The 18,523-nt window shown below is 42.6% G+C and overlaps 3 protein-coding genes across 4 annotated transcripts; 1 reads left to right on the plus strand and 2 right to left on the minus strand.

The window, feature by feature from the left end:
• Nucleotides 1-411: 411 nt before the first annotated feature.
• On the minus strand, nucleotides 412-5,501 carry pdap1b (pdgfa associated protein 1b). Of its 2 annotated transcripts, XM_047572418.1 has the most exons (6): nucleotides 5,375-5,501; nucleotides 5,004-5,095; nucleotides 3,523-3,618; nucleotides 3,315-3,436; nucleotides 1,910-2,061; nucleotides 412-756 (listed from the first exon to the last, which is right to left on the minus strand). In XM_047572418.1, the coding sequence occupies exons 1-6, from the start codon at nucleotides 5,385-5,387 to the stop codon at nucleotides 701-703; spliced, it is 531 nt and encodes a 176-aa protein (XP_047428374.1). In that variant the 5' UTR covers nucleotides 5,388-5,501; the 3' UTR covers nucleotides 412-700. The 2 variants fall into 2 exon arrangements, with proteins under 2 accessions (XP_047428374.1, XP_047428373.1); XM_047572417.1 differs by lacking the exon at nucleotides 5,375-5,501 and having other exon boundaries at nucleotides 5,004-5,120.
• A 408-nt stretch (nucleotides 5,502-5,909) lies between these two features.
• Nucleotides 5,910-8,608, plus strand: bud31 (BUD31 homolog). Its single transcript, XM_047571780.1, has 4 exons — nucleotides 5,910-6,110; nucleotides 6,726-6,848; nucleotides 7,143-7,309; nucleotides 8,148-8,608. The coding sequence occupies exons 1-4, from the start codon at nucleotides 6,017-6,019 to the stop codon at nucleotides 8,196-8,198; spliced, it is 435 nt and encodes a 144-aa protein (XP_047427736.1). The 5' UTR covers nucleotides 5,910-6,016; the 3' UTR covers nucleotides 8,199-8,608.
• A 1,861-nt stretch (nucleotides 8,609-10,469) lies between these two features.
• smcr8a (Smith-Magenis syndrome chromosome region, candidate 8a) lies at nucleotides 10,470-17,831 on the minus strand. Its single transcript, XM_047572940.1, has 3 exons — nucleotides 16,676-17,831; nucleotides 13,804-15,522; nucleotides 10,470-12,540 (listed from the first exon to the last, which is right to left on the minus strand). Exons 1-3 carry the CDS (start codon nucleotides 17,275-17,277, stop codon nucleotides 12,075-12,077), a joined length of 2,787 nt encoding a protein of 928 aa, XP_047428896.1. The 5' UTR covers nucleotides 17,278-17,831; the 3' UTR covers nucleotides 10,470-12,074.
• Between the last annotated feature and the right edge of the window lie 692 nt (nucleotides 17,832-18,523).

The raw sequence follows: 18,523 nt of genomic DNA on the forward strand, positions 1-18,523 counted from the left end.
TCTTGTGTAAAGAAACTGAAATTAATGGTCATTTATTCCATTTCCAGTCCATGATGAGGATCTTTTAACTTGAATATTGGGAAAATGGGAACATTAATGAAAGAATTTTCACTTTATAACCATTTTAAGTTATGTTTGCATGTAAATAAAATAATATTTAACAGAACTTGTGATATATTTAACATAGTTTTGTCATTTAAATGCTTAGTTTTTCCACTTTTGTGAATGTTTCTAAACTTTATAAAGAGCTCAAATATAATTTTAATTAATTTAAATGCAGTTTCGCAGCCGTCTCTGCTTTTCCAAAGCAAACATCTGCAACACTGACTCATTTTCATGTCACTGGACCCGTCGACCTCGACTCTTTTCTCAGGATGTGACGCAGCAAACAAAGAAGACAGACGCATTATCAACTGTTTCACCATATTAGTCAGAAATATTTTCATGAGTCACTTATATACAACGTTAAGACACCCCCCCGCCCTTCAATCCAGCTGGAGCTTTACTTCCTGGAGGGATGGCGGCCATTTTTCCATGCCAAGGTAAACACAACCCCACTCCACTGGTGTCTGCGCAACTCTTTCCCACATGGTCATATGTTACAGTAAATACTCTTCATAGATCCTCATTTAAAAATAGTCAAATATATATATTGCAGCAGTCCGTGGATAAGTGAAATGCTCCCGATAAATACTCTGCTTCATTTCAGGGAGAGGGAGTTCATCCCTCTGGCCGCCGCCGCCGCCGCTTCTTTCGCTGTGGACAGAAAGTTGAAGGTTTAGTTTGAAGTTCTGAATATTCAGACACATTTATATTCAGACACATTTATATTAAGACACATTTATATTCAGACACATTTATAGAGACTTTAGATATTTAAGGTCTGCGTGGTACAGGAATAATGCTTGTCTCAAAGGTCCAGATTAAAACAATCATCTGTGCATCACTTGTATTTAATTCTCGACATTTAAAGTCATAACTAAATCCTAGATAATAATTTCTATTTAATTAAATTAGTTGTTTCCCTTCCTGGTCCCGTCATTCTGTATCTCTGACAAGTTTAAGTGAAGATAACTTCCAAAACATCATCATTTCTGTTTGGAAAAATATAATAATGTCACCAGCTAAACATTTAAAATGACCAATAAATCCCAAAGAATCATTTAAGGATTTTTAAAATACATGCAATTATGTATTTTATAAAGAAACTGAAGCTACTTGCAGGCAAATATTGGAAAAATGGGATCATTAATAATGAAGAAAAAACATTTAATAACCAGTTTAAATTGTGTTTGCATGCAAATAAAATAATGTTTAACATAATATTTAAAAAAAGTCATTTAAATGCTCAGTTTTTCCACCTTTTTTTTTTAAACTTTTGCGATTGTTTCTAAACTTTATGAAGAGGTCAAATATCATTTTAATTCATTTAAATTTAGTTTCACAACCGTCTCTGCTTTTCCAAAGTAAAAACATCTGTAATATTGACTCATTTTCATTTGGGAAAACGTTACAGAACGATAAAGACAGAACAGAATCGTCCTGTAAAGCCTCAGACGAGTGAAATTAATTTGTCACTTTTCTGGAAAACATTCATTTACTTTATTGTCACTGTTCTGCACTAATAAATCACACGAATCCTCAGTGAACGAGCAAAATAAATCAGCTTCAGTTCAAAATGTAAATGATTTTATTTATATTCTTCCTATATTTCATGTAGTTTCTTATTTTTTACTACGTTCACTAAAGACAAATCACTACATGATTCATTTTAAACTACGACCATCAAGCTGAGAACTGCAGAAAGTTTATTATTTATCATTAATTAAAACCAACGTGCTTTTGCACAGCAGGAAAAACTTCCTGGTTCTGGAGTCACTTTTCTTTTCTTTCCTCCGACTCTTCTCACCTTTTTTCTCCTCGTCTTTCTTTCTCGCCGCCTCCTCCCTCTGTTTCCTGATGATGGCGAGACGAGCGAGGTCGGCCTTCGCCTGGTCCGTCTTTCCCGCCAAGTGCATCTTCATGTAACGTTCCTTCGCTTTCTGCTTCTCGATCTCTTCTCTGCGTTGGAGGAAAAGGCAGAAACATGACATGAGGCCGTCGTTCACCAATAAACCGATCAGCCACAACATTAAAACCGGTGAGGTGAATGTCGCTGATGAGCTCGTGAACCTGGATCCTGGCGTTTATGTGGACGTTACTGAAACCAAACACCAAACACGTCCCCATGGCAACGGGAACCACCTTCGTCTCCGTGGTTCAGTTCTGCTGAGTCCGTTAGGGGAGCATCAACTTCTACAGCAGAACCACACGAGTCAGACTCACTTCCTCATCGTTTCTTCTTCTTCCTCATCTTCCTCTTTCTCTACGATCCTTGGCTTTGTCCATGACTCTGTCTATTCTTCTTTCTCCCCCTCTACTTGCTCTACTTTCCTCATTTTACTCTTCATCATCTTTCCTTCTTTTTCCTCCAGCTCCTCATCTTCTACTTCCTCTTCCTCCTCCTCATTATCTTTTCTTCTTCTTCCTCATCTTCCTCCTTCTCAATGATCCACGATCCATGATCCTGTCTCTTCCTCTTGTACTTCCTCCTTCTCCTCCTCAACTTCTTCATTTTCCTCTTCATCATCTTCTTCTTCTTCCTCCTCCTCATTATCTTTTCTTCTTCCTCTTCTTCCTCCTTCTCAATGATCCTTGTTCTATGTCTCTTCCTCTTGTACTTCCTCCTTCTTCCCCTCATCTTCTTCGTCTTCCTCTTCACCATCTTTTCTTCTTCTTCCTCGTCTTCCTCTTTGTCTACGATCTTTGGCTCGGTCCATGACTCTGTCTCTTCTTTGTCCTCCTCCTCTATTTCCTCTTCTTCCTCTTCATCATCTTTCCATCTTCTTCCTCCAGCTCCACCTCTTCTCCTTCTTGTTTCTCCTCCTCTACTTCCTCTTCTTTCCTCACTTTACTCTTCACCATCTTCTTCTTCCTCCTCCTTCTCACCTATTTTCTCTTCTTCCTTCTCAAAGATCCGTGGCCTGGTCCATGACTCCGTCTCTTCTTTGTCCTCCTCTTCTTCTTCTTCGTCACCTTTGATACATACGACCAGAACCATCCCATGAAAGCTGCTGCTCCGTCCTTGAGATGGAGATTTATTCTTCTCACAGTCAGATTCTTCCACTTCCTGCTTCAAACATCAACTTTGAGGTAAAAAGAAAAACTTGCTCCCTATTGTGTCCCACTCACTCACAAGGTGCCATTAGAATCAGATGGTCATAATGTTATGGCTGATGGATGTAACACGTGTCCTACGTCCTGACAACACTCGCCTCTCTCTCCTCGATAGCTGCCGCGGCTCCTCCAGCTCGATCTGCGTCACCTTCTTGGACTTCTGAGCGACTCTGTTTGGGTTCTCGATCTCGATCAGGCCCTCGACGCCGGCTCTTCTCCTCTGCACACAAACAGCGGCCGTGAAAAACTTTACCGTGAAAACGCTTTACACGGAAACGACGACACGGGCGCGAGGAGGCGTGATACCTGGGAGTCCTCGTCGTCGCTGTCCTCCGACCCGGATCCCGGTAGCTTCTCCTCCGCGGTTTCGTTCTGAGCTGCTCCTCCGTCCTCCTGCTCCTGCTACAACACAGCGAGTCACCAGGTTAAACACAAACACACACATCAATAAATAATAACTCTACAGTTTATTTTATTGCAATGCAATGCATAGAATGTCACAGAAATAAAAAATATAACGTAATAAAAATAAAAGCAAATTTAAGATAAGATAAGATGAGAAACGCCTTCATTCATCCCATAAAGGGGAAATTCTGATTGTTAACAGCAGCAGAAACATTCAGCAGTCACACAGACAGTGCATATATGGGTGGACTAAAGAATAAAATTAAAATAAAAACATGTATTACAATCAAACAAGGCAGCATTCAAGTAAGAAAATACAGAAAAAGCAGTGTAAGAATATTGCACATTAAACATGATGTTGCACATGTTGTTGTTGTTCTACTGGGAACAGACTATAACTATATTTATAAAGTAGTAGTAATTTATAACTATATTGAAATTAAATGAAGGGAAAATAGATTAAATGGAAGCAGCAGTTTTAATATCATATTATACGGTTTATTCTCGACTGATCGCTGCTGTTCTTCTTCAGGGTATGAAAATTCATTCTGACGTTCACTCCTGCTGAACAGCTTGAGTCATAAAAAAAGCAGGGATCAAGTTTTCTCTTCCGCTCAATCCAATACCGATCTTTTTTAAATGAGTACAGACTAATCCAATTCCAAATCCCTTGTCTTCTCCTGGAGTCGACTGGATTCAGTCCAGTAAATAATTCTGTCTAAGTTAATGTAGCGTGAAGAGAGAGGAGCTCGTACCTCGTGTTCTCTACTACAGAAATGTTCCGGTTCTCCAACGCTGCCATAAACTCTCCAACCCTCTAAACTTTTCTCTTCTTTTAAATGTTGGTTTGTTGTTGTTGTTGTTTGTGTGCAGCTTTTGCCTGTTTAGTTTAGTCTCTGATTAGTGAATAACTGAATAAATGGAGTTTATGAAGACATTTAAAAGGTAGAGCGAGGAGGACTTAAACACAGTAATCAGTAACGTGGTGTAACGAGGGCGTACACAAGAATGCCAGCAGTGTTCGGTATCAGCGACAAGTTTCTCAGTGACTCACAGGTGGAAGTATGAAGACTGAGCGACATATTTTAAATACTGAAACTAAGCCATCAATAAGGACTAAAAGTGGAGCTAACAAATAAGATTTCCATTTTATTCCTATTCATTTTTTAAAAGCTTCAGGAGAAGTGACTTATCTTTTAAGATAAATGTATCTGTGATGAAGGAACAGCTGATTTCACCTGTCAGTTCTCCTCCTCTGGCTTCTGTCAAAAATCTGTTTACATTATGTTATTGCATTGCATTATGGGAAGTGTAGGCTATTTTTTGGGGGGAGAGTTTGACCATTCCTCTCAGCTGTGTTTGCCACACAGCCCAGGACCAACCTTTTTCCTCTCTTTTTCCTCCTTCATCTGAGCATCTATCTCCTCTGGGCTCGTGTACGTCCGCATGCGACCCTTGTGACCACCTTTCTTACCTGCAACGACCATGACAGATGACATCACACTCAGATCTGATTACACATTCTACAGTATAAACAAGGAACAGCCGGTGGAAGAAGAAAAAGCGGCTTATAAACACGCCGTCGGTGCTTTTTTTTTTGTTTAATGTTTTGACCACACTTCAACCACTGTTGTCATGTGAATTAGTAAACGTCGCATGGGTCGTTAACTGTTGTTGTGTTGCTAATATCAGGCTGACAAATAAACAAAAGCTGATTTTAACACACTGTAAGGTGTTTAAACGTCGTTCTTACCTCCTTTGGGCATTTTGACGAACGAAGCCTTTATTATAAACTCCTTGACAAGTAAATGCTGACAGAAAACACAAACTGACAGCTGGCTAAACTCCGCTACTTGCTATCATATGAGTAGAAGTATTTTCTGGGCGGGCCAAGAAATTGCCTGTCAGGAAATATCCAACAACCAAAATAATTAGAACTGTTTCGTTAATAGATTAACAACTGTAAACTCAATATTCAACATGTAGAATAATGAGATGTTTGGGGACTAAATAACTTTAGATTCTGTGGTCAAAACCACTAAATTATATCTTTTATCTTCAGGCAATATACGCGTGTGCTAAAGTGATGCAATATGCCAAGCGCGACAGAAATAGATCACCGTCGATTTTATCTCGGCAAACATCTTAATACTGACCTAAAGACGTATTTTTTCAAGCGTTTCAAGTGTATTAGCCAAATATAAAACTTCAAAAGTTTTTAAATTCATATAAATTTTGTATTACTTGGCGTGGTGACGTCATATGAGAGGGGGGAGACGCTCAAATGGACCCCCGTGTTGACGTCAACATAGCGCGTCTCGGAGTTGGTTAGTAAGCTGGTAAACGAAAACACTGGTAGCTCTCTTGTTGTGTTTTGTACACCGACAAGAGCTAAATGCCGAAGGTAAAGAGGAGTCGGAAGCCGCCTCCGGACGGATGGGAGCTGATTGAGCCCACTTTGGACGAGCTGGATCAGAAAATGAGAGAAGGTAGACGTTTAGAAGATGGTTGTGTCGATGCTTCTCATGGCGCTCGGCTGTTTGGCTAAAACCACTCCGTGTGGTGGGGAAACTGTTTTAGGCATCACATTTTCATTTATCTCTCCTTATAGCTACTATTTTAGCTGTATATTTCGTGCAAGTAATTATTCTCGGGTGGCTCAGGTGAAGTTTGGATATATAGGAAATCGATGTACGGATTTAAACTTCCTGCTAAACGAGCTACGTGATCATACGGAGCTCGCATACCGCTGTTTGGTTCCAGCTAAATAAAATAAGAGTGTTACTTTACACAGAAACTCAACACAGAAATTTGCTTCTATTATTGTGGCAACAGTTTTGGTGAAAGATTAGTCTAATAGTCTTACTTCCGTATCAATAATGGGCCCATATTGTCTTGAATAACATCTTCAGAGCCCTGGTCCCATCCAGAATCTTTAGAGTAAACTGGAAAGTCAACTGAGAATCAGTCTGTGTCACAAAAATATCCATCGCTGACAAAATCCCTGCAGCCCTTTACATCATTCCATAGAGAGACGTTTTTATTACTGGAAAAGTTGCTCCACTGAAAGGTAACTTTCTTGATTCATTTATTTTTTTCCACAGCTGAAACCGAGCCTCACGAGGGGAAGAGGAAGGTGGAGTCTCTTTGGCCAATCTTCAGGCTTCATCATCAGCGGAGTCGATACATCTTCGACCTCTTCTACAAGAGGAAAGCCATCAGCAGAGGTAGGATCACCCACGTCACAGTTTACACTTTACCTTTGTTTCTTCCTCCTCTCTCCCCTTTTTTTGTATGATCTTTCCATCTAACTACCAGTACTTCTCACTCACCAGTTCGTGAGTTACTTGAGTGAATTCGTCCAAATGTAACAGTCCTGCACTAAATCTCCCTTCATGTTTGCTTGTTGAAATGGCGTCAGAAAGGTTGTAATTAAACTGGATGATCGTTTTGTTGTTGTTTACCCATTAACTCACACCCGCCCGCCTCTCGTCTCTCCCTCTCTGTCTGCGTCCTGACAGAACTATACGAGTACTGCATAAAAGAAGGCTACGCCGACAAGAACCTGATTGCCAAGTGGAAGAAGCAGGGCTACGAGAACCTGTGCTGCCTGCGCTGCATCCAAACGCGAGACACCAACTTCGGCACTAACTGCATCTGCAGAGTCCCCAAGAGCAAACTGGAAGTGGTGAGTTAGAGATTCACACTGAATTAGTCTGAATATCTAAATCTTTGAGTTACTTCGATTGATGTCAGTATTCACTAGTCATAGATCTCACAGTGACTCTCACAGAAAGCTCTGTTCACGGGAAACAAATGAAATCATTCCACTCAGTCAACCTTATTTGAAACCTTACATATTTGAAATTAAGAAGCCTCCTTTTTAATGTAATGCTAAACAGTTAACTAATGAAACTACAATTGTTCTTAAGGTTGGAAAAAAGACATGAGGCAGGCAAGTTCTGTACAGGTATTCAAAGCAAAGTTAAAGACCCATTTGTTTACTGCTTCATATGATATCAAAGTGAAACAAAGCTGTACTTAAACGAAATTTCAGATGTATGTCTTTTATTTTGCAAAAAACAAATGGAAACGCAGCTAAAGACTGAATTCAAACAAAAGCAACACTCACGATCAGCTTGTCGTCCCTCAGGAAAAGAAAAGTTGATTTTCTTGTGATAAATTACTTCGTTACTTATCAGATGTCATCAAGGTCGTTAAGCAACAAAAAGCAGAATGGTCAAACATTTATTTTTATTTATGACAGAAAGATTGAAGTTGAGTATGAACTGGTTCTTTGTGATTAAACTGAAAATGCAGCAACATCCAGGAAACTGTTACTGAATTAAAAGCACGTAAGAGAAAGCTTAACTCTGGATGTAAATAGTTGTGCGTGCATTATTCATTATAGTAGTTATTATTATTATTATTATTATTATTATTATTATTATTATTACAGAAACAGAAATGTGTGAAGTGAGATCCATGTGCCGTGAACCAACCGCTGCTGTTTGCTTCCTCTGCAGGGTCGGATCATTGAATGCACCCACTGCGGCTGCAGAGGATGCTCAGGCTAAGCTGCTGTTTTCATTATTTTATTCTTCTTCTGTTTAAACGTCATCCTCTACTTCCTCTCTTACAAACCTGAGGCGGCATCGTTTTCATCGGAACCAGTCTTCACCATCAGTTAGGGATCAGTGTTTTTGGTTTATTTTAATTTTTTTTAAACGCTGGGGGAGCAACCGTGAATAGAGGGGGCCACATTTATTTGATTAGTGTTTCTCTACGTTTGTTTTTCTACCCAGCTAAAGTCTTCAGCTCCTTAAAAAGGTTCAGAGCTGGAAGTTGTGTGAGGATCAGGCCTGTCATTCCACTGTGAAGGTTGTTTCTAATGCGTTTTGATTTCGTTTAAAGAAGCCTTGGAATGTCAAACTTTAACGTCGTTGTTGTCATCGTGCTTTGATTTTAAATAAAACATTTCATTTCACTCTGGTTTGGTGTTTCATTTTGTTTTCTAGTTTCTCATAGAAGCAGAAACTAACATGTTTTATTAGTTTGATCGAGTACTCTTTATGTACCTTCAGGACTTCTGTGAAAATCTGATGTTCTGAGTCACTTTTATGGAGAAATGTAGAAAATTCTGATGGATTCAAAAACTACTTTTAACCTCCTGAGACCTGAGCTGCTGTTTTCTATGCATCTTTAATTTCTCCAATGTATTTAGGATCAGTAGGACCTAAGAACTATAAAAACTTAAATATCATCTTTGAACAGGAAGTAGCTTTTGGAAAAAATGTGTGTGGACACTGGGAGGATCCAGGTCTTATTGCAACATTATAATAAAGTCACCAATATGTAACACAATATAAAACTGTTCATTTTAATTTTAACCTGTGCAAAAGCAGAATTGCAAAATAATGAAGTCCCAATGTCCTCAAACAAGTACTTGCTAATTAGCAAAGTTGTTGAGAGAGAATTTGCCTGTAATAAGAACTAGAAAAGTTAATAATCATAAATAAACAAGTTTAAACTGTAAAATTTGATAAGGTTTTGTACATTGTCCACTTTTGTCACGTGATCGTCTGCAGAATGAATCCAGTGAAACGCTCCGCTATCATGTTTCTAGACCAACTAGTATCTAGTTAAGAGTTCAAATGAAACCTAAAACTTAACGAGGACACAGAACTGTCATTTTTAATTTGTGGATCAACATGGTCAGCAGCAATACTCAGATAGGCTGTGGCATTTAAACCATGACAAGTTTGTACTAAGGGGCCAAGAAAATATCCCCCACATCATTACACTACCACCACCATCAGCCTGAACCGTTGATACAAGGCAGGATGGATCCATGCTTTCATGTTGTTTAAATTCTGACCCTGACATCTGAATGTCGCAGCTGAAATCAAGACTCGTCAGACCAGGCAACGTTTTTCTAATCTTCTATTGTCCAGTGTTGGTGAGTCTGTGTGAACTGTGGTCTCAGTTTCCTGGTCTTAGCTGACAGGAGTGGCCCCCGGTGTGGTCTTCTGCTGCTGTAGCCCATCTTCTTCAAGGTTGGACGTGTTGTGCGTTCAGAGATGGTATTCTGCATTCCTTGGTTGTAACCAGTGGTTATTTGAGTTACTGTTGTCTTTCTATCATCTCCAACCAGTCTGCCCATTCTCCTCTGACCTCTCACATCAACAACTGCCCCTCACTGGATATTTTCTCTTTTTGGAACCATTCTCTGTAAACCCTAGAGAGTTTCTCAAATACTCAGACCAACAACCAGACCACGTTCAAAGTCACTTAAATCCCCTTTCTTCCCAATTCTGATGCTTGGTTTGAACTTCAGCAAGTTGTCTTGATCACCTCTACATGAATAAATGCATTGAACTGCAGTCATGTGATTGGCTGATTAGCTATTTGTGTTAACAAGCAATTGAACATGTGTACCTAATAAAGTGGCCAGTGAGTGTATTATCAGATTATTGGAGGATATTTATCTGACTGTGAGATGATGTTCTTGCTCGCACAAACATTGAGTCTACTAAGTTTTCAGTTTTTCAATAAATAAAGGTTTAGTCGACCTCTGGCTGACACACACTTTAAATTAACACTTGGAAACAACTAAACCCACGACTGTTTTTTTAAGACGCGAAGAAGCACAAGATTCTGATAGTCAAAAGAAGAGTCCGTCACCTTTCCATCTGCAGCTCCAACGTGGCAATTAGACGCGTTCGCAGTCAGAACATTTATTATTCATGACACTTCCAACACATCCGTCACCGCGGTCGCACCCAGTCTGTTGGTGCGCGTGGCGTTCGATGGCGCCCGGAGCCTCCAAACACATCCCGACGCACAGAGACCTTCACGACGTGCTTCTTTATTAAAAACCACTGGCTGAAGTGAGCTCGCACGCTCACGGTGACACATTTACGAAAGGCAGAGACATGATATGGCAACGTAAGGACACTGAGTGACAATATGTTAAGCACACTGTGGTATGGCTTGTTCGGATTACATTCAGCTTTTTGCAGTAAAAGAAGAAGAAAAAAAAAAAGGCTTCACATGCGGCAAAAGGAAATAATAACACAACTTGCATTAAAGTGAATGGAATTAAAAGCCTCCGCCTTGTTTCACTGGCCCATACATTAAAAATAAAACTTTGTGCAAACAACAAAAAATACTTTTTAAATTAAAAAAAAGAGGCGCAGGAGAAAAAACACTGTCAGTTCATCCGAGTATAAGAAAACAGGAACATCATCAAGACACTGATCACCCCGGCACAAGACAGTCTTCATGCTGACACCACAACACTCTCACACTTTAGACTTTTAAGACAACAGTGAAATTCAATACATTTAGGTTAAATAGCTTTTTTTTTTAAAAAAACAAAACAAAACAATAAAAAAAAAACTTCCATCCTCATCCCTCAGCAGCTATGAGGTGCTGTGGTGTTTCATTTCTTGACATGCAAAAGTTATATCAGGTGGAGCTGGATGGAAGTTTGAATACACTTCACCACATGCTTCACGACGCTGGGAATGTTTGTTTCCCAACGCGCACTCGCCCCCGAGAGAAAAAAGAGTTAAAATCCAACATTCTGCACCGGAGATCGAATCCATTCACAAGAGAAGAAAAAGAAAACTAAAAAAATAAAGAAATGTTAATGTAACTACGGGGTTTTTGTGCGGTAAATGCCAGTGAGGGGTTGACATGGGTCGATCGTGATGTTTACGTTTAATGAAACTGGCTGAGGTCGGCCATGTTGGATCGAGACGTAACAGACGGCTGCGTGTGGAGGATTAACTTTTCAAACCTACTTCCTATGAAAACGAAAACTAGGATGGGACGATTTTGAGGAACAGCAACACTGACGGTTTAAAATTTATTCAGAAGGAGGAAGTTTCACCACTTCACTGTACGCAGGTAGTGGGAAAAATAAACATCACGTGGACTCGATGTGCAGACAATGTGCTGTTTAACAGACTCCGAATAAAATGCATATAAATAAATAAGCGGTGATTAGAATTTAAATCTACACGTCACAACGATCTGAATGAAGAGAAGACAAAAAAAAAGGAAAAATAAATACAGTCAACTACTAATAATCATAATAAAAAAAAAAACACTTGAGGACATTCGCTCTGTGTCTGATCCCAGAGAAGAAGAAGAAAAACAAAGACAGCAAGGCAAAGAAATAGAGATTAAAAGACACAGACTTTTAGCCCTGAAACTAATCTGCCCTCATTAACGTCTGTGAAGGTTCTCAGACAACCTGGTGATGGTGTCTCCAAAAAAAACGCTAAAGGAACAAGGACAACAGTCTTTATCCAAGTCTTCAGCTGTAACAGACTGGAGGTGAATTAGGGTTTAAACAGGTTCCTGGTTCCTGCAGAACGATGAGTCCAGTCCTTTAGCGTTTTGCTTCTGACCGCACGAATCAGTCCATCCTCCTCCTCCCAGAATCAGATTTTGTATAAAACGCTGGTGGTGTAGTTAAAAGTAAAACAAGGCGCCGCTGTGCTACCGTGGCCGGCGTCGGCGGGCTGCAGGTACCGCTGGGTGACGAGCTGGCTGAGGTAGACCAGGATCAGGCTGTCCTCCTCGCCCAGCCCCAGCTGCTCCTGCAGGAAGCAGCGCCGCCGGGCCTCCACGGCCTCGGGCCCCTCGGCGGAGCTGACGGGCAGGTGGAGGTGGTGGGTGAAGGTGAACAGGAAGGCCTTGGCCGCCAGGTGGCAGAGCGTGCTCTGCACGTGGAGGAAGTAGGTGGAGCCGCGGCGGATGGAGGTGCGGTGGTCGGCGATGTTGGCGAGGAGTTGGCCGCGGTACGGCGGGCAGCGCAGCGTCTTCTGGTCGGCGTCCAGGATGGAGATGTAGCGACTGTAGCGGGACAGAGAGTAGAGCATGCTGGAGCCCACTGGAGACGAAACCCTGCAGGAAAACGAGAAGGACACGTCACCACCAACATCATCATATCATAATATTATACTATGTCACTGGATGTTTTGTCTTATTGCACATTTAAAAAAAAGGGGAGGAAAAAAAACAAAACAACAACATTGTCCACGTTGTCTTGATAAACAACGAGTCGACACAAACAAGAAGTTAAGGTGTGCAGCAGCAGGAGGTCGAACAGCTGAATGTGTGAGTCATCGAGGACTGAGTCAGACACATGAACAACAGTAGAGTAAGACACAAAACACTGAGTTCAGCCTCAAAGTCTTAAAGAAAAGAAACTGGACTTGTAGAGTTTGTTGACGTTGTTTTTGTTTAGATCAGAGGTCCTTAATGTTTTTCAGGCCATGGACTCCAAACTAAGGAGACATTAAGTAGCTACCTACTACATGTAGGAAACTTGCAGCTGCCATAAACATACATACCTTCACCTTTAAACAAGTTAAATGTAGTAGGGACAGAAAATCACCAAAATATTTTGCCCCCAGTTAGCTGCACTGTTAGCTTCTCTGCAGCGTCCGTCTTGGATTTCACCTGGAGATTGATTAGGCTCTCGGCCAATTGCCGGGAACCTGACAGAGTCAGTGTGTAATATGCAGCCTTGTGATTGGCTCAGCAGCGATAGGGGCGGGGCCTAATGTGTACAGGAGTCTTTTACATTGACAGGCCTAGGTTATCCCTTTGCTAAAATATGTGAATGTGCATTTAAACAAATTCTAATTTGCAGTAAAACCCATGGACCCCCTGTTGAAGAACTATGATCTAAGTCTTCAGTTCTAAAAGGCTGTTGGAGAAAAGCAAATATCGAGCACGATTATCGAATTAATTGTTTTGGATTAATCAGGAATCTCTAAGGCTAACTGAGACATTTGTATGACTCGTGTTTCATTTGCCATTGTTGAAAGTGAAGCCGGAAGCAGAAACAAAAATTAATCCAACTGCCAAAAAAAACAAAACAGGGCCAACTAGTGTTTGGGTGGTGTTTTTGCAAGTTGCACAAGTATAAATGACTCACACCGACGTAAGTGCTTAGGCTAGGACGTCTAGGTCCTGCAGTACTATAAAAGTACTTTAACCTTGTCCTCCTTCCCCAATGAATGGTCCTCTAATGACCTACTGTCAATCAGAGGCTCTGGTCTCAAGGTGTGACCATGGGGTGAAACTCCTTTGGGACAGATGTTAAGTCCAGCCACCTTTCTTTACCTCGACCTGGATGACTGAGATGAGCCTAACTCATACCTTTGCAGTCCAATGAGTTTCCACCGCTGTAGGTCGGTGAGGGTGAAGGGACAGGACAGCCAGGCTTGAACCCTCTCTGCACACTTTCCAGGTGCAGGAACAAAGAGAGCCAGGGCGGCAACCAGGCGTCGGACTCGGCCCTCGTCCGCCCCGAGCACCACCAGGGTCCGGCCGCTCAGCAGACACCACAGAGCTTGCATCGCAAACGGGTACTGACGCACGAACCTCAGGGCGCCTTGCCCAGCCTTCTTCCTCTGCCGCAGGGTCACCATCCCGCCGTAGCCGAGAGGCGAGGCGGCCCGATCGGACCCCGTGGACGCGCTCATGGTGCAGTCCGACCCGTCCTCAATCGAGATGCAGGAAACGGCGTCTCCGAGGAGGCTCGTCGGCAGCTCCAGCCCGGCTGCAGGACTTTCTGAGCACGGGGAACCCACAGTGTAGTCGTCCTGGAGTGGGAGAAGGGCTTGGGGCTCCTGGTTGACGACCAGCGTTTGGGAGGTTTGGCTCAGACAAGACATGGTCTCTGGGACAGAAGCTTCATAAAGGAAACCCTCTTGGGCAATGCAGCATGCCGTGTCCAAGGGAACCAGCAACTCAGACTGATTTAGTCCGTCACGGACGTCCTCCCTACTGGCCTCCAGCTCTGACACCACTTCCAGCAAAGACACAGGTGTCTGGTCTCCCTCATCATCTCCTGCAGTGGTCTCCATGTCTTCGCTGCTACTCTCCCTCTCCAGGTCAGTGTTATGGTCGGGGGTTAAGTCAGAGTCAGGATCGGGATCAGGATCGTGCGGTTCCGACTTCAACTCCTTCTCTTCGCGGCCCGTTGCGCTCTTATCGCTACTTAAGCTTCCTTTGGTCTCCTCTGAGCTCTCCTGGGTCTCCAGAGTCTGGTCTGAGGGGGACGACTCCAGATGGCTGTCCCCGAGGAGTCCCAGCTCACCTGCCTGGTTTGTCTCAGAAACTGGGTCTAGAGGGTCCGCCAGTTCCAGTGGCTCAAGAGGTTCTGGTCCCAGCACAATATTAGGCGGCTTCAGGAGGACACAGTTGTCCACAGCATGATTCACAGCACAGAACGGTCTTAGCGTTCCTACGTCATCCTCTTCATCGTCAGCAAGCTCTTCCTCAAACAGGAAGTTGGCGACACCCTGTTTCCTGCGTAGCGCCTTGTCCAGGCGCCGTGTGTACAGGTAACACAGGTCGCCACGGAAACTCTTCTCCGTCTCCTTCAAGAGCTCCACAGTGGCCTCGTAGAAAGTCTCGTCGCACAACTCTCGCAGTGTCTTCAGGCGTTTGTCAAAACACTTGGCAGACTTGGCTTTGATCAGTTGCGGTGTGTAGGACAGTTTGCGCTTCACGTCCTCCTCCTGCGCCGCTTCTTCTTCTTCACCTCCGTCTCCATCGATCCGAGCCCGGGCGTCCTCCAGCGCTTTCTCGCTGTAACTGAAGGGGTTGGCGAGCTTCGAGTATTTATCCAGCAGCTCCTCGCACTCGCTCAAGCACTCGTTTGTGCACTTCTGGCAGGTGACGGCGTTGGGATCCCGACGTGGACGACGATGGTAGGAGCTGATCTGCCTCAGCAGGTCCCGGTGTTCGTAAATGCTCTTCTCTACATTGGCGAGCTCGTTGGCTTTCTCCACGGCGTGGGCGGAGTACATGCACTGAGGCCCCGCCTCTCTTTGTAGCCCTTCCTCCCGTTGTAGCACAGAGTGAGTGTACCTGGAAGAGGGCAACAAAACAGAGTTAGGGTGCACTCACACTACAGCCAGTTGTCCTGTACCGTGCCGAACTATTAACTGCTCTCCTCTACGGCGATGCTGCTAACTAGCTTAGCGTGGGATCTCGCATGGTATCAAAGGTGCTACATGTCTCGACTTTTTTTAAAAAAATGCAATACGTCGTCAGATGTTTCATAAAATTCGAGGTGTTACTTCCCTTTCCCAATATTGACTTCGAGCACGTGTTGCAGGTTGCCCAGGTCTGCATCTTTTGACGTGAAGTCCACCCAAATTTTTGACAAACAATTGGCTTTAGGCATTTTGAAGGTTCACTTCCCTCCATGTTGGTGACGTGAAGCATCAGCATGTAGGACATTTTTTGTTATTTTATCTTCAACAAAGTTCTTGGAAGGAAAAAAAAAGAGCTAAAGGGGCGGTAATTAAAAAATTCAGTGGCACCAAAGTCTTGCTTTTCGGCCTGGTTGCTACCATTAGCGTGAGCAATGGTGTCGTAAAGGTACCAAATGTTGGTAACCATCCCTTAACCATAGAGTCTGGACTTTAGGGGGAAAGCATGGCACAGTTGCCTAGTGTTGGTGCGTCCTTAGTGGTAGGAATATGCAATAACTTACAATTTGCCATCTTGGATAAATGTGACCAACACAAGTTGATGATGTAGGCGTACTCAACATAGCTCAACATAGCTAACCTGTGATAGCGTAATAATCTAATGTGCAGAGCAGACTTGTCCCCCATGCAAAGTTTGCAAAAAGAAAAAAGATAAAGGCTAAGGATGGCCCCACCTGAACCATCCACCACCTGTACAACCACAAGCTCGACAATGAGTTTATTTGACTGACTAATAACTGGTAAGTATCATCTTAGACAGAATGTAGAGGCAGATCAAAAACATGGATTGGAATTATAATATTTCTTATCATGATTTTTATCGTTATCGTTTTTCGGGATAACATTTATAGCTCATATCGCCCATCCCTAGTTGGTGGTGCACGTGTCTTCGATTGATTGAGATTGGGGTTCCAGGGTTCACTAGAAGTCATGGCTCTTTAAAAAGGTTGTGTTCATCTACTTTTTGTTGGATTGTTGTAACCAAACATTTCTTCTGGTTAAAAAGATTCGACTGAAGTTCTTACTCAAGGTCCCGGAGCTTCCTCTGGAGTTCCTTGGCGAACGCCCTCCTGTTCCCGGCCTTCAGACACTCGGATGCCTGCGAGAACCGGAGGGACATCTCCTGAAACTGCAGCATGATCTTCTTCTCGTCCGCCGCGACGTAGGCCATGCAGAACGGTCGCACGAAGCCCCTCGCCTCCAGGTCGTAGAGTGTGAGGTGGTGGACGTAGGCGAACGCCCCCTCCTTTGAGTCGCCCAACACCACCCGAGAGTCCTCCACGAAGCTGAGCCTTGGGTAGCCGCTTCCGGGGGGGTGCCCTACGAAGGAGGCCTGGTAGTCCACCGACATGATGCGCAGGGAGAAGTAGTTGAGGTCGAAGGTGCCGCAGATTTTGGGATCATCTGGGATTGTGAGGAGAGGCTGTGGCCCCACCTGCTCGGAGAACTCCGAGATGAGGATGAAGTCTTTGGTGAACTTGGCGTAGGAGGTCTTGGCCCAGGGGTTGGTGTCGGCCACCGGGTGGAGAGGGATAGAGAACTCCTCCGGGAGAGCCCAGGGGTCCGGGTTCGTCTGCCCATACTCATCCTCTTTGGTGAACGCCACCACGTCTGGGGAGCCTATCATAGTGATGCTACTGAGCAAGGCATGAGAAACAGGAGACCACTCACAGTCATAACAAATCAGTCAGGGTTAAGAAGCGAAGGGCCGCCACATTAACCACAGACAGATTTATCATTCTGCTCTGCGGGTTTCAATCCAGCAATGGGTCCACAAAAAATAATTTATATCATTTAGAAATTGAGCAATAATCAGTTTAAACTCCTACAGGATCCGCACAACCAGGTCTGGATTTAAGATTTTTTTCTTTTATATATAAAAATAAATAAAACGTGACAGACAATAAAAGGTCTCTGTTGACAAAAGCAATTATCTAGCGCCAATCACAGCGTACGAGGAGGCATCAGACCATTCATGCTGTTCAGGAAGAATGAAAAAAAAAATGCAGAAATGTAAAAGCAGCATCGGTGGAGAGACGCTCTTCTCTTCCTCCTCTTCCTTTTCTTCGCGTCTTAATGCGTCGCCTCCTTCTCGTCCCTTCAGATTTAAAGTCCGGGACAGAAACACGGTCTGGAGACAGCAGCGCCGCGTTTAATACCCACATCCACATCCAGAGACGGACGCCATGTTTACCCAGCTGGTTGTCGTCTGGTGGTCATGTGATCGATCCCCCGCCCATCTGGAGAAAATCCACCCTGAAACAAAAAATATGATAAAAAAATAAAAAAATAAAACTCAGCTTCCAAGTGCTGAATTTACTCGTTACACGTGGTTGTTTAGTTGTATATTAATTTAATTTCATTATTTTTTTAAAAATATTCAATTACTTTATTATTCGTGTGAATATTGTGTATATACATTTTTGTTTTTGTATTCTATTTTTATTGTTTATTTTTGGTTTTGTTTCTTAAAAGAAATTAAACTCAAATTTTAAAATATTTTCGTTTAGTAATTTTTAGGTTTTTTAATTTTTGTTATTGTAAATGATTATAAATATTTATTGCCTTTATAAACGCCTGACCTCAAGCTGTTGTAACTTGTAACTTGTGTGTAATGACAGTTAAAGATCTTATATCTATATTTCTGGGGGTTAAATACTGAATGAATTTGTTTACCGTTTTAAACGTAGTAAACTCAAAATTTGCATGGGAAAAAAAAAAAGCAATTAATAGAAATAGTTGCAAATATCGAAGTTTCTATTTCTGATTTAGGGTGTATGTCCCGTCGACAGTTAGATAGATTTCTGTGATGTAACTAAAACAATCGAATTGGAAAAATGAATTATGATTAATATAATGAACAACATGTGTGA

This window comes from Mugil cephalus, chromosome 20 (genome assembly GCF_022458985.1).
Source record: "Mugil cephalus isolate CIBA_MC_2020 chromosome 20, CIBA_Mcephalus_1.1, whole genome shotgun sequence".
In the NCBI taxonomy this organism is placed as follows: Eukaryota; Metazoa; Chordata; class Actinopteri; order Mugiliformes; family Mugilidae; genus Mugil; species Mugil cephalus.

Bases quoted from the DNA above. Each gene is read 5' to 3' on its own strand.
- pdap1b (XM_047572417.1), bottom strand. From the start codon at position 5,120: ATGTCATCTGTCATGGTCGTTGCAGGTAAGAAAGGTGGTCACAAGGGT. The intron at 3,619-5,003 runs GTTGGTCCTGGG...GCTGTGTTGTAG, and splicing joins AGGAAAAAGAGAGGAAAAAG to CAGGAGCAGGAGGACGGAGG. The intron at 3,437-3,522 runs GTATCACGCCTC...GTTTGTGTGCAG, and splicing joins GCGACGACGAGGACTCCCAG to AGGAGAAGAGCCGGCGTCGA.
- bud31 (XM_047571780.1), top strand. From the start codon at position 6,017: ATGCCGAAGGTAAAGAGGAGTCGGAAGCCGCCTCCGGACGGATGGGAG. The intron at 6,111-6,725 runs GTAGACGTTTAG...TTTTTTCCACAG, and splicing joins GGATCAGAAAATGAGAGAAG to CTGAAACCGAGCCTCACGAG. The intron at 6,849-7,142 runs GTAGGATCACCC...GCGTCCTGACAG, and splicing joins GAGGAAAGCCATCAGCAGAG to AACTATACGAGTACTGCATA.
- smcr8a (XM_047572940.1), bottom strand. From the start codon at position 17,277: ATGATAGGCTCCCCAGACGTGGTGGCGTTCACCAAAGAGGATGAGTAT. The intron at 15,523-16,675 runs GTAAGAACTTCA...GCCCTCTTCCAG, and splicing joins AGGAAGCTCCGGGACCTTGA to GTACACTCACTCTGTGCTAC. The intron at 12,541-13,803 runs GTATGAGTTAGG...GTTTTCCTGCAG, and splicing joins AAACTCATTGGACTGCAAAG to GGTTTCGTCTCCAGTGGGCT.